The 14,666-nt window shown below is 37.6% G+C and overlaps 2 protein-coding genes across 2 annotated transcripts; one reads left to right on the forward strand and one right to left on the reverse strand.

Annotated features, from left to right (window-relative positions):
- Nucleotides 1-570: 570 nt before the first annotated feature.
- Nucleotides 571-7,834, reverse strand: LOC128635925 (caveolin-3-like). The gene is made up of 2 exons (XM_053689023.1): nt 7,727-7,834; nt 571-1,595 (listed from the first exon to the last, which is right to left on the reverse strand). Exons 1-2 carry the CDS (start codon nt 7,811-7,813, stop codon nt 1,257-1,259), a joined length of 426 nt encoding a protein of 141 aa, XP_053544998.1. The 5' UTR covers nt 7,814-7,834; the 3' UTR covers nt 571-1,256.
- A 4,866-nt stretch (nt 7,835-12,700) lies between these two features.
- LOC128635926 (eukaryotic translation initiation factor 5A-1) lies at nt 12,701-14,087 on the forward strand. The gene has a single exon (XM_053689024.1). It carries the CDS (start codon nt 12,733-12,735, stop codon nt 13,195-13,197), a length of 465 nt encoding a protein of 154 aa, XP_053544999.1. The 5' UTR covers nt 12,701-12,732; the 3' UTR covers nt 13,198-14,087.
- Nucleotides 14,088-14,666: the final 579 nt, after the last annotated feature.

Consider the following 14,666-nt stretch of genomic DNA (forward strand, 5'->3'; position numbering starts at 1 on the left):
TGTTGTTTAAAATGGTATTCTCTGATTCATGAAAGAAACAAATTGGGGTGTAATGTCCCTTAAAGTGCTGTTTTATATATATATATATATATATATATATATATATATATATATATATATATATATTAAAGGGGCAGAAAAGAAAATACTCTAATATATTAGGTATGTACTATCTGGCCCATGAAAGATTTATTTCGGTTTTTATGTCCCTTTAATTTAGTAATATATACACCTACATGTTAAAACTCTACAGTGCTTTAACTGTGTTATGCTTAGAACACTTCAGCTACATATGAGAGTGGTTGTGAGTTTAAGTGCTAATTGTTATTATTTTAAAATATAAATAATCCCTTTATTACCCATTCCCCAGTTTTGCATAACCAACACAGTTATATTAATACACTTTTTACCTCTGTGATTACCTTGTATCTAAGCCTCGGCAGACTGCCCCCCTTATCTCAGTTCTTTTAACAGACTTGCATTCTAGCCAGTAAGTGTTGACTCCTAGGTAACTTCACGTGTGTAAGCACAATGTTATCTATATGGCACACATTAACTAACACCCTCTAGTGGTAAAAAACTGTCAACATTTATTCAGATAAGAGGCGGCCTTCAAGTTGTAAGAAATTAGCATTTGTTACAGCATAGGTTTAGCTTTCAATTAAGAATACCAAGAGAACAAAGCAAAATTGGTGATAAAAGTAAATTGGAAAAAAATGACATGCCCTATCTGAATCATGAAAGTTTATTTTGGACTAGACTGTCTTTTTAATATAAAAGCAACATACTAATTTATGTGTCTGCAATAAATGTACACATAAGAGACTTGATAGCACAGTATGATCTACACACACGTTTGCATGAAAACACTAGGCTCACACAATGTATGCAGTAAATGTGTGTGTTTATTACATATCATGCAGGTACACTTTAATATGTGTCTCAATTTGACAAAAAAAAAAATCAGCTTTATTGTACATTTTGTAATAGAAAAAGGAAATAATATAACTTAACAGACAAGTGACTTCCTCCCAGCAACAACAGCATAAGGAAACGCTATAAAGAGTGTGATTACACAACAGAGAGGGCTGTAATGCATAGCGTCAAACACCAACAGTGCTCTGCATACATAATAACCCCCAATTGTTGAGTGTTGGGATGCAGAACAATGCAGTCCAATGTAATTCTCAGGGGTGTGAGGATGAAGAGGGTCTCCATGTCCCTAAGGAGAAGACTTAGAAGCGGACAAGTATGTTCTATCCGTTCTTGTTTGTTACACGAATGAAGCTGAAGATCAGGCCACAAGACTCGTAACAGGGGTCGTAGCAGCAGTGCACACACGTGCTCCAAAACAGCTTCATGCAGGTGCAGTTCATATCCCACAAGCGCCTGCAAGGTGCCACCAACCAGATATGGCAGCACTGGTTACATGCAAAGGTCAGTGCCCAGCAGCAGGCCAAGGGGCACCCAAAAAGCACAGACAGCACAACGTAGCAGCAGTTCTTCACCCCGTTGTACGTCTTGTAGGACATGTGCCACGCCCCGTCAATGGTGTGTGACCCTTCAGGCTCTGCAAAGGCGTCTTCAAACAGGACCTGTGGGGAGGAGGAGATATGGAGTCATCTCAGACCTTAACATCTCACACTGGGATATTTGTATAATCATAGAGAAAGATGAGATACAACTCATAGGGAGAGATATTAAACAACACTGAAAAGTTGACAAATGTATGTGACTTCATATTTACCACAAAGAGAAAAATGATTAATTTGTTGTGAAAAGTTATTTAAAGTGACATGAAACCCAAATGTATTTTCTTTCATGATTAAGATAGAGAATATAATTTTAAAAAACTTTTTAATTTACTTATATTATTTAATTTGCTTACTTCTCTTGTCCTTTGCTGAAAGGTTTATCTAGGTAAGCTAAGGAGCAGCAAAGAACCCAGGTTCTAGCTGCTGATTGGTGGCTGCATATATATACTGGCATATATATTGGCTCCCCCATGTGTTCAGTTAAAAAACAGGATAAAAGTCCCAGGTTATCATGGTGTTAATGCTCAGCAGGGGAACCTCAGGGAAAAAAAAGAAGAAACACATATAGTGACGTTCTGTGGTTATGTGAAATTTACAGTAGAACCTAGAAAAGGTACTCACATTGTCTAGAGCTTCAAAATCAAGATCTAGATACATAGGCACAGGAAGCTCCTAATAGGAGGCAAGGCAAAGAAGGATGTTCCAGCTCCAAAGGATGAATCAGAAGTGGTTAAAAAGTATAACAAATTTATTAAAAACAAGTCACAATACATATAATGAGACTGTCCCAATCATAGACTACTACAAGCAAAAGACTGTGTGTATCACAATGTCCAATGATTGCTCTGTTCGTCCGATAAATAACAAGGCTCCGCCCCTTTTGTGATGTCACTACTCCAACGATCGTTTCACCAATCACAGCTTGACTTTTTCAAGGATGACTTCAAGATGGTCCTGATGACCTTTTATAGTTGTAACTCCATTTCTGATTGGGTCCTGGATTCTTATGCAGGTGTTTTGACAGAGTCCTTGTGTCTTATTGATTTTTTTATTTTTTTTTTGAACCCTTAAGACAGAGTTTCGATTCCCACATTTACTTTTAGATTTATAAGGTTTTATTGAATGTTTTATTTAATTTTTATGTTTGTTATTTATTTATAAATGAATTGTATTTGATAAGATGCCAATTATATGTATGTTTGCTATGTGGCAAAAGTATTTTTCTTAATTAAATCAATAAGACATGAGGACTCTGTCAAAACACCTGCATAAGAATCCAGGACCCAATCAGAAGTGGAGTTACAACTATAAAAGGTCATCAGGACCATCTTGAAGCCATCCTTGAAAAAGCCAAGCTGTGATTGGTGAAACGATCATTGGAGTAGTGACGTCACAAAAGGGGCGGAGTCTTTTTCCTTTTTGGACTAACAGAGCATTCATTGGACATTGTGATACACACAGTCTTTTGCTTGTAGTAGCCTATGATTGGGACAGTCTCATTGTATATGCCTTGTGACTTGTTTTTAATAAAGTTGTTATACTTTTTAACCACTTCTGATTCATCCTTTGGAGCTGGAACATCCTTCTTTGCCTTGCCTCCTATTAGGAGCTTCCTGTGCCTATATATCTAGAGCTTGATTTCTAGGTTCTGCTGTAAATTTCACATAACCACAGAACGTCACTATATGTGTTTCTTCTTTTTTCCCTGAGGTTCACCTGCTGAGCATTACCACCATAATAACCTGGGACTTTTATCCTTTTTTGTGCACCATCACATTTGTTTTTGTATTTTATTATTTCTTATATTGTGATTTAAGCAAGTTTATATATTGTTTTTTTTGTTCTTTTGTATTGTTTAAAACCAGTAGTGCATTGCTGATCCTTCAACAAATAATTCCAAGAGACTAAAGCAAATTTGATCATAGAAGTAAACTGGAAAGTTGTTTAAAATTGTATCCTTTGTTGAAGAAACAATCATGTACATGGGTGAACTAATAACATAAAGCATATATGTGCAGCCACCAATCAGCATTTCCTCAGCCTACCTAGGTATGCTTTTAATCAAAGGATACTAAGAGAAAGAAACAAATTAGATAATAGAAGTAGATTTAAAATTTGTTTAAAATTGCATGTTCTCTAAATAATGAAAAAAATGGGTTTCATGTCCCTTTAATGGCTCCTAGAACTTTACTGTATAGTATATATATATATTGTTATATTGACCTCCTGATTATATATATATATATTATAGTAATATATATATATTGGGAATTATTGTTAGGTCTCATCTTGAATATTATGTTCAGTTCTGGAGACTGTATCTTCAAAATGATATAAATAGACCAGAAATTGTTTAAGAGTGCTAAGCTGAATTTAATATTTTTCTGTTTTTTACTATTTTCAAAAAACATTTTTTTTACTTTTTTCCTCCCCAGATCCCCAGATACTTATTGGAGAGGTTAGGGGATTACCTTTCCAATGGTGGGTTTTGGGGGTCTGTAGCTACTTAGATCCCTGTGATACAGGTTTCTAAGCAGCATGCCCCCTTCCCCTATACTTTGTATTGACAATTTTAAATAAAGTTACGCAGTGACGTCATCACGTCATTGCGAGTGACGTCACCGCACGTAACGGGAAGCCCCGGCGATGCCTGTCACTATGCAGGCCCGATCGCTGGGGTAGAAGCGGGTGGGGGCCTCCGGATTGCAGAAAAGGTCGTTGAGTGCTAATGACGGCTCTGAGCCGTCATTAGCACTCAAGGGGTTTAATATAGCAACTGAACTGGTGTAAGGTCTTAAAAAATTTTTTTTTTAAAAAAAGGTCTTGATCTATGTGTAACCTAAAGGGGATCGGTGATTTGAGGAAATCTTAGGTATATAAAAGGATTTATTAATGATGATTAAAGCATTTTTCACAAAAACACAAGTCATTGTCTTAGTTTTTAAGGGAAAAGGTGGTTGATTCATAGAAAAAAATACATTCAACCCAATAATGTCTGGGGTATACGTAAGGCTATCCTAAGAGTTAATTAAGATTATACTTCAGAAAGAAATGTGGGCAAACTTGATAGGTCTGATTTTTATCTGCTGTGAAAATTATTCTATGTTCTCCCCCATTATTAGAAGTTCAGCAACTCCCTGGAAATCTGTGATACCCTATGGTTCGATTCACAAAGTACAGATACTGTGTTATCCAATATGATCTGCTTATATGATGTTCAACACTGGTAAGGAAGCAAAGTTCTGAGAGAGGCGTTTTTTATAGTGCATGTTTTAGTGCTCAAACTAAAAACAAAGAAGCCGGGTACAATTATTTTACAGCACCCTCCCCTCAGACAAAGAAAACACAAGCGTTATAGGCATGAAGACTTGGGGGGGCTGCTTCTGTAAGAAGGGGGTAGATTATCAGAGGATGTTCCTATGTTACAATATCTTAAAAAGACAGTGAGAAAATTCTCTAAGTGTTCTCTCCAGCTTCGCTAACCTCTGCAGTATAGAATAACACAGGGACTGGTGAGGCTGGAGATACTGAGTCCAGGGAGGATAAAAAAAACCTCTAAGCAAATCTTGCCCAATAGATCTGTTCCCAGCCTCTACAATTTGCACATAATTCGTTTGAGCCCATGCAGAACAAATCACGTGTCTTTCCATTATTTAGTGAATAGGCACCAGCGACAAAACTTAGATCTGATACTAGTGAAATTACCCCCCACTGAGTTTGTCTCTCTCTAACCCTCTCATTGTAACTCTGGGCAAGATTTACTGACAGCATCTCCAGTTTATTGAAGAGCGACATATTCTACTTTTCTGCTCTACATAGAATAATATAGAATCTGACACTGAAAGGGTTTAAAGAGAGCGTTAATGAATCTTATCCAGTATAAGGAGAAGCCGCTTCTAACCCAACCGTTATGTTATTTTTTAAAGGGACAGTATGGTCAAAATTAAACTTTATTGATTTAGACAGAACGTGCAATTTTAAACAACTTTCCAATTTACTTCTATTGTCAAATTTGCTTTCTTCTTTTCGTATCCTTTGTTGAAGAGTATAGAAGCTTAGAAGTGTGAACCTGTCTATAGCAGCAACGTAAACAATCTAGCAAACACTGCTGGCAGATGACTAAAGACACATGCATGCTCCTGAGCTCACCTAGGATTACTCTTTAACAAAGGATACAAACAGAACTAAGCAAAATTTATACAAGAAGTAAATTGGAAAGTTGTTTAAAATGTCGAGCGCTCTCTAATCTATATAAGGCTCACTCATCTCTTTATGCCTTATGAATATCCTTTATAGAAGAACCAATAAACTAATAAAGCTGGAGAGACTGCAGATGAGATTTAGTGAATATTGCCCAGTTTCATCTTCTCATTCCTTGTTACTTTATAAAGCTCCCCGATCTCTCTTCTTTAATGATCAGGAACTAGAGAATAGGTAATTCTATCTAGACCTTGAAAGTTAAGAGGAACTCACTAAATTTGGCATAAAGCTAAAATGGTTCATTTTACTACATATTTCACCTTTTCATTGAAATCCTTCTTTCCCTTATTGACCTCCTGATTAAAGCTTATAAAGTTTGACTATTAGCCACTTTAGGCACATACAAACACAAAAAGAAATTGCACTAATGCGTTAAAGTATTTTCTTGCACTATTGCTTACCTATAACTATGTGTTTAACCCCTGAGGCTTAACACAAAATTAAAGTTGGCTTCAGCACCACAATGCACTTCTGGGAGCTAGCTGAACACATTGGGTGATCCAATGACAAGAGGCATATGTGTGTAGCCACCTTTTAGCAGCTAGCTCCCAGTAGTATATTGCTGCTCCAGTCCTGAGCCTTCCTAGGTATGCTTTTCAAGCAAGGATACAGAAAGAAAGAAGTATATTTTATAACAGAAATAAATTGGAAAAGTCTCTGAAAATTGAATGCTCTGTCTGAACTATGGAAGTTTGTTTAATTTGTATGTCCCTTTAAAATTAAGGGTTGTCTACAATATTGATTGGGGTTGCATAGCATTCCCTAGAAGCACTACTGCTGGAGATCTAGAATCTAGAAAACTGAGTGTCCCTTCTTCCCCATCCTGTGACTAGTTGTTCCCAACAGATCACAATTTCTCTTTAAACATGTCCCCAAAATAGACTGCTGAAAATAAAGTATGACACATTTGCATTGTGTTACTCTTACAGTAGAGCAATGCTAGAAAGAGCTATCACATAAAGCAGTGTTCTTCAAACCACGGGTCAGGACCCATTTCTGTGTGTGTCTGCTGTAGGAGAGTGTGTGTGTGTTTTGTATGACAGAGTGTGGTCTGTGTTATATGAGAGTGTGTGTGTGTTATATGAGAGTGTGTAGTGTGTGTGTGTGTGTTATATGAGAGTGTGTGGTGTGTGTGTGTTATATGAGAGTGTGTAGTGTGTGTGTGTGTGTTATATGAGAGTGTGTAGTGTGTGTGTGTGTGTTATATGAGAGTGTGTGGTGTGTGTGTGTTATATGAGAGTGTGTAGTGTGTGTGTGTGTTATATGAGAGTGTGTGGTGTGTGTGTGTTATATGAGAGTGTGTAGTGTGTGTGTGTGTGTGTGTTATATGAGCGTGTTTAGTGTGTGTGTTGTATGACAGTGTATGTGTGTGTTGTATGAAAGTGTGTGGTGTGTGTTATATGAGAGTGTGTAGTGTGTGTGTTTGTGTTATATAAGCGTGTTTAGTGTGTGTGTTGTATGACAGTGTGTGGTCTGTGTTATATGAAAGTGTGTGGTGTGTGTTATATGAGAGTGTGTGCGTTGTGTGTGTTGTTTCACAGTGTGTGCGGTGTGTGTGTGTTGTATGAAAGTGTGTGGTGTGTGTTGTATGACAGTGTGTGAGGTGTGTGTGTTGTTTGACAGTGTGTGTGGTGTGTGTTATATGAGAGTGTATGAGAGTGTGTGGTGTGAGTTTATGTGTGTACACTTTCAAGTTTGACTACGATCAGGAATAAAGTACACACATATTTTAGTCACCTTGCCAAAAATTGCAGCTATCTTGTATATTATTTCAGAAATTTTGAGACCAAACATAAAAATAGGGTCACAAAGGTATGTGGTATCATGGCACTGGGTCTTGGGAAAAAAAGTTTGAAGAACCCTGACTTAAAGAGTAGGTACAGTGAGACCATCTCTGCCCTCCCACCCCATTCCTGGTGGTCACTACTCACCCTGACATGGTCATTTATATTGTTGGGGTCTCGGTTGTCCATGTCTAGCGGCATAGGCTCGCTGGGGATAGACTTTGGCCCTGGCATGGCTTGGAGAGATGCTTGTAAATCTGCAGAAGCCTGGAATGTCTCTGTTCCTTCATCTGGCTGTGTATATATAGCTGGTAGCTACAGGTTTCCATGGGGCGCAGCATCAAACAGCAAAGACTATGGTTACTCAGCCATGCTCAGCAAATCATTGCTGGGGTGTTGTGGAAACAGTTGTGAGAACCTGGGTGTGAAAACCACAATTCATCTTTCATTTTCCAACACAGCTCCTTGTTATATTGACACAAAATGACTGTTCTTCACAATATCTGCAAACGTAGCACTTTACTTTTCTATTTTCAGTCTGTGTATCTGATGGAGACTGTTTTAAAGAGACATTATAATACAAAAATTAAATTGTCAGAGCACATCATTTTTTTAGTTTTAACTTTATGGGGCATATTTTTCAATGTGCGAGCGGACATAAGAAGTAGCGTATTATGTCCGCTGCGCATCGATAAATGACGATAGCTTACGCTGTCGGCATTTATCATTGCACCAGCAGTTTTTGTGAACTGCTGGTGCAATACCACTCCCTGCAGATTCGCTGCCAATCGGCCACTAGCAGGGGGCGTCAATCAACCCTATCGTATTCGATTGGGTTGATTTCTGTCCGTTTGCTCAGAGAAGGTGGACAAGTTAGAGCAGAGGTCTTTATACGGAGCTTGATAAATATACCCCTATGTGTTGAAAGGGATACAAAACATTTTTTGTGTGTGAATCAAAATAGTTTATTTTTCTTGTTGTAGTCTTTATAGGGACTCTATGATTCAAATAGAGTGTGGAATTTTAAACAACTTTCCAATTTACTTGTTTTAGCAAATTTGCTTCATTCTCTTGGTATCTTTTATTGAAGAGTAAAACTTTGTAGTCTCATAAGAGCTCAGGAGTGTGCACGTGTCTTTAGAGCTCTATGACAGCAATGTTTTGCAACATAGTATAACAAAGCTACAAATAATGTTACAAAACACTGCTGCAAAAGTACTAAAGATATGTGCACACTCCTGTGCTAGTGAGCCTACCTAGGTTTACTCTTCAATAAAAGGTGCCAAAAGAACAAAGCAAATTTGATAACAGAAGTAAATTGGAAAATTGTTTAAAATGTCATGCTCTATCTCAATCATGAAAGTTTAAAACAAGAAAAAAAAAATGAAACAAGAAAAAAAACTAATTTGGATTACAGAGGTAAATTGCAAACTAAAAGAAATTTGACTAGATTACGAGTCTTGCGTTAGCCTTAAAAAGCAGCGTTGAGAGGTCCCAACGCTGCTTTTTAACACCCGCTGGTATTACGAGTCTGGCAGGTACAGGTGTACTGCTCACTTTTATTCCGCGACTCGAGCTTACCGCAAATCCCCTTACGCCAATTGCATATCCTATCTTTTCTATGGGATTTGCCTACCGCCGGTATTACGAGTCTTGGAAGAAGTGAGCGGTAGACCCTCTCCTGTCCAGACTCCTACCGCATTTAAAAGACAGTAGTTAAGAGTTTTATGGGCTAACGCCGTAACATAAAACTCTTAACTAAAGTGCTAAAAAGTACACTAACACCCATAAACTACCTATTAACCCCTAAACCGAGCCCCCCCCCACATTGCAAACACTTAAATTAAAAGTTTAACCCCTAATCTGCCGACCGGACATCACCGCCACTTTAATAAATATATTAACCCCTAAACCGCCGCACTCCTGCCTCGCAAACACTAGTTACATTTTATTGACCCTTAATCTTCCGTCCCTAACATCGCCGACACCTACCTACATTTATTAACCCCTAATCTGCCACCCCCAACGTCGCCGCTACTATATTAAAGGTATTAACCCCTAAACCTAAGTCTAAACCTAACCCTAACACCCCCTAACTTAAATATAATTTTAAATAATCTAAATAAAATTACTACAATTAAATAAATTATTCCTATTTAAAACTAAATACTTACCTGTAAAATAAACCCTAAAATAGCTACAATATAACTAATAGTTACATTATAGCAATCTCAGGGTTTATTTTTATTTTACAGGCAACTTTGTATTTATTTTAACTAGGTACAATAGTTATTAAATAGTTATTAACTATTTAATAACTACCTAGCTAAAATAAAGACAAATTTACCTGTAAAATAAATCCTAACCTAAGTTACAATTACACCTAACACTACACTATAATTAAATTAATTACCTAAACTACCTACAATTAATTACAATTAAATTTAGTAAACTAAAGTACGAAAAACAACAGACACTAAATTACAGAAAATAAAAAAAATATTATTTTTTTTTTTAAACTAATTACACCTAATCTAATCCCCCTAATTAAATAAAAAAGCCCCCCAAAATAATAAAAAGCCCTACCCTATACTAAATTACAAATAGCCCTTAAAAGGTAATCAAGTAATCAGCTCTTTTACCTGCAAAAAAAAATACAATACCGCCCAACATTAAAACCCACCACCCACACACCCAACCCTACTCTAAAACCCACCCAATCCTCCCTTAATAAAACCTAACACTACCCCCTTGAAGATCACCCTACCTTGAGACGTCTTCACCCAGCCGGGCACAAGTGGACCTCCAGAGGGGCAGAGGTCTTCATCCGATCCGGGCAGAAGAGGTCCTCCAGACGGGCCAAAGTCTTCTATCTTCTATCTTCATCCATCAAGAGCGGAGCGGGTCCATCCTCAATCCAGCCGACACGGAGCATCCTCTTCAAACAAAGTCCAAGCGAAGAATGAAGGTTCCTTTAAATGACGTCATCCAAGATGGCGTCCCTTGAATTCTGATTGGCTGATAGGATTCTATCAGTCAATCGGAATTAAGGTAGGAAAAATCCTATTGGCTGATGCAATCAGCCAATAGGATTGAGGTCGCATTCTACTGGCTGATTGGAACAGCCAATAGAATGCGAGCTCAATCCTATTCGCTGATTGGATCAGCCAATAGGATTTTTCCGACCTTAATTCCGATTGGCTGATAGAATCCTATCAGACAATCGGAATTCAAGGGACGACATCTTGGATGACGTCATTTAAAGGAACCTTCATTCTTTGCTTGGACTTCGTTTGAAGAGGATGCTCCGCGTCAGCTGGATTGAAGATGGACCTGCTCAGCTTCGGATGGATGAAGATAGAAGATGCCACCTGGATGAAGACTTCTGCCCGTCTGGGGGACCTCTTCTGCCCAGATCGGATGAAGACTTCTGCCCCTCTGGAGGTCCACTTGTGCCCGGCTGAGTGAAGACGTCTCAAGGTAGGGTGATCTTCAAGGGGGTAGTGTAAGGTTTTATTAAGGGGTGATTGGGTGGGTTTTAGAGTAGGGTTGGGTGTGTGGGTGGTGGGTTTTGGGGGGGTATTGTATTTTTTTTTACAGGTAAAAGAGCTGATTACTTTGGGGCAATGCTCCACAAAAGGCCCTTTTAAGGGCTATTTGTAATTTAGTATAGGGTAGGGCTTTTTATTATTTTAGGGGGCTTTTTTGTTTTATTAGGGGGATTAGAGTAGGTGTAATTAGTTTAAAAAAATTGTAAGTATTTTTTTACTTTCTGTAATTTAGAGTTTGTTGTTTTTCGTACTTTAGTTTATTTAATTTAATTGTAATTAATTGTAGGTAGTTTAGGTAATTAATTTAATTATAGTGTAGTGTTAGGTGTAATTGTAACTTAGGTTAGGGTTAATTTTACAGGTACATTTGTTTTTATTTTATCTAGGTAGTTATTAAATAGTTAATAACTATTTAATAACTATTGTACCTAGTTAAAATAAATACAAAGTTGCCTGTAAAATAGAAATAAATCCAAAAATAGGTACAATGTAACTATTAGTTATATTGTAGCTATCTTAGGGTTTATTTTATAGGTAAGTATTTAGTTTTAAATAGGAATAATTTATTTAATTGTAGTTATTTTATTTAGATTTATTTAAATTATATTTAAATTAGGGGGGGTGTTAGGGTTAGATTTAGGTTTAGGGGTTAATAACTTTATTATAGTGGCGGCGATGTTGGCGGCGGCAGATTAGGGGTTAATACATTTAATATAGTTGCGGCGACGTTGGGGGCAGATTAGGGGTTAATAAATATAATGTAGGGTTTGGCAATGTTGGGGGCATCAGATTAGGAGTTAATACATATAATGTAGGTGGCGGCGGTGTCCAGAGCGTCAGATTAGGGGTTAATAAATAATGTAGGTGGCGATGATGTCGGGGACGGCAGATTAGGGGTTAATAAGTGTAAGATTAGGGGTGTTTAGACTCGGGGTTCATGTTAGGGTGTTAGGTGTAGACATACATTTTCTTTCCCCATAGGAATCAATGGGGCTGCGTTAGGAGCTGAACGCTGCTTTTTTGCAGGTGTTAGGTTTTTTTCAGCCGGCTCAGCCCCATTGTTTCCTATGGGAAAATCGTGCACAAGCACGTTTAGCAAGCTCACCGCTACCGTAAGCAACGCTGGTATTACAGTGAGATGTGGAGCTAAATTTTGCTCTCCGCTCACTTTTTTGAGGCTAATGCCAGGTTGAAAAAAACCTGTAATACCAGCGTTGTCTTAAGTGAGCAGTGAGAAAAAACTAGCAACGCACCCCTGTTACCGCAAAACTCGTAATCTCGGTGATAGTATGTTCTGTTTGAATTACAAATTAATTAAAATTTTGACTTTACTGTCCCTTTAAGGGCATACTTAAGGTGGGCAGCGTGCATTTGTCTGGGGCTTTAAATGGCAACAAACACCACTGACCACTGTATAACATGTTAAACGTAATCTTGCAAAACTGCTGCTAAATGCTAAATTTCATGTCCATTCAACCCTCACAAAGGTAAAGTCCTAATCAAGTGCTGCAAGCAGGGCAGCTCCTGTGCAAAACACATAAACTATTAAAATTTGGTTCTTCCACCTTTTTTTGTTGGAAGTACTCTTAGACACCCAGCAACATGGCAGATGATATAGATTTCACCACTGGAGATGCTGGGGCATCTGCCACTTTCCCCATGCAGTGCTCTGCCCTGCGCAAGAACGGGTTTGTGGTCCTAAAAGGACGTCCCTGTAAGATTGTTGAAATGTCAACTTCCAAGACTGGAAAGCATGGTCATGCCAAGGTTCACATGGTTGGTATTGATATCTTTTCTGGGAAGAAGTATGAAGATATTTGTCCTTCTACCCATAACATGGATGTCCCCAATATTAAAAGAAATGATTATCAACTAATCGGCATTAATGATAAATACCTGTCCCTTCTGAATGACAATGGAGATGTTCGTGATGATCTCAAGCTGCCAGAGGGTGACCTGGGAAAGGAAATAGAATCTAAATTTGAAGCAGGAGAAGAGATGCTGATCTCCGTCTTGCATGCAATGAATGAAGAATGTGCTGTAGCCATCAAGGCCATGACCAAATAAACTGGGATCCCAGGCACGAGCAATCTGCTATGGTCAAGATAAACCACAGATCTTAAATTTGGTTCTGATTGTCACCAAAGCTATGGCCTTCAAAACAACCTCATTTCTTTTTTAATTGTTTGCATATACTGCTGGATTCTAAAGTTGGTTATGCAAATTAACTGGCAATTTTCAAAATCACCTCAGTTTTAAACTAATTAGGAATGATATAGTAGTTGCCTTTAACATTCCTATAGGTGTCCATTTTGAGGGTCCAATAAAACTGATCAAGCATCTTTAGTGAGTATGTTCTATTGGGTCTGTTTTGCTCATAATGCATACAGATTAAATCAGATTTAGATAAATTAGGTAAAGACACCTGGAATAAAAGGTAATTTCACTAAGCAGTCTAAACCAACCTTGGTATACCTTATGAATACATAGACAAGAGCTTAAACTAATTTAAAATAGCAAGTTTAAAATGTATGCATGTTAGACTCTTAGTACCAAGCCTGTATCTTGGTCAGTAGAGAAACTGGAGTGATTTGTAAATGCCAGTTGATATGCTTTCTTCCCGGTCCCATACCTTAAAGTCCTGGTGGCCATGCAAAACTAAATTGTATTACCTCTGAACTCTCTCCTATGCCAATGTTGGCTTTGCATATTATAACCTTATCAAATGGTGTCAAAGCCTGCCTACAGTCTGGACAGGTACTCAGTATGTTGGGTGATTCTACATAGCAGGCATCTGGCACGAAATGAGGGTTAGAGTTGTTAATGCTACAGATTTTCACTCGAGGCCTTTGTCATCAGACTGAAAAAAAATAAAAATCGAAAAATACACTTCAGTTGCTTTTTCTTTTATTGTATTTATCTTGAAATATTAAACTGAGTAAAGACCTTCCCAGGAATCGTTAAAAAAAAAAAAAAAAAAATTTGGTTCTTCCTTTGGTATCTTCATTCTCACAGACGCGCTTTCTTACTCACCCAAACTCAGCCTTATAGGTAGAGAGTATTTTTAATCCATTTGAAAATGATTTGTTTAAGTTCAAATATGAAAAAAGAGAGACTTGCCTGTTTTTAGCTGACTCTAAAAGGGACAATGTCAAAACGGGAATTCACAAATTAATTAAATAGTTATTATTTAACTGGAAACAAGATTGCAATTAGTATTGATTATTTAATTTGCTTGTTTTTGCTTTATGCACTTTTCTGTAAAAACTATGCTAGGCTGGTGCTGAAATTTGGTACTTAAAGGGACATTAAACACTAAATAAATGCTAGATAGAATGATGCATCCAAACATTAGTTAAAGCAATAGGAGTTGCCATGTTGTATCAGGGCCGGTGCTGGGAGTTTTGGCTATACAGGGGAAGACATATTCCTGCTCCTCCCCGAAAAAATCATACACCCTGCTATTACTGCTTCTTTACAAAATATGTCAGAAAGGGTTATGTTGCCTAGTATAGTGAACAGTCCTTTAGTCGTGG

The sequence above is a fragment of the Bombina bombina genome, chromosome 7, assembly GCF_027579735.1.
Source record: "Bombina bombina isolate aBomBom1 chromosome 7, aBomBom1.pri, whole genome shotgun sequence".
NCBI lineage: Eukaryota > Metazoa > Chordata > Amphibia > Anura > Bombinatoridae > Bombina > Bombina bombina.

Bases quoted from the DNA above. Each gene is read 5' to 3' on its own strand.
- LOC128635926 (XM_053689024.1), top strand. From the start codon at position 12,733: ATGGCAGATGATATAGATTTCACCACTGGAGATGCTGGGGCATCTGCC.
- LOC128635925 (XM_053689023.1), bottom strand. From the start codon at position 7,813: ATGCCAGGGCCAAAGTCTATCCCCAGCGAGCCTATGCCGCTAGACATG. The intron at 1,596-7,726 runs GTGAGTAGTGAC...TCCTCCCCACAG, and splicing joins ATATAAATGACCATGTCAGG to GTCCTGTTTGAAGACGCCTT.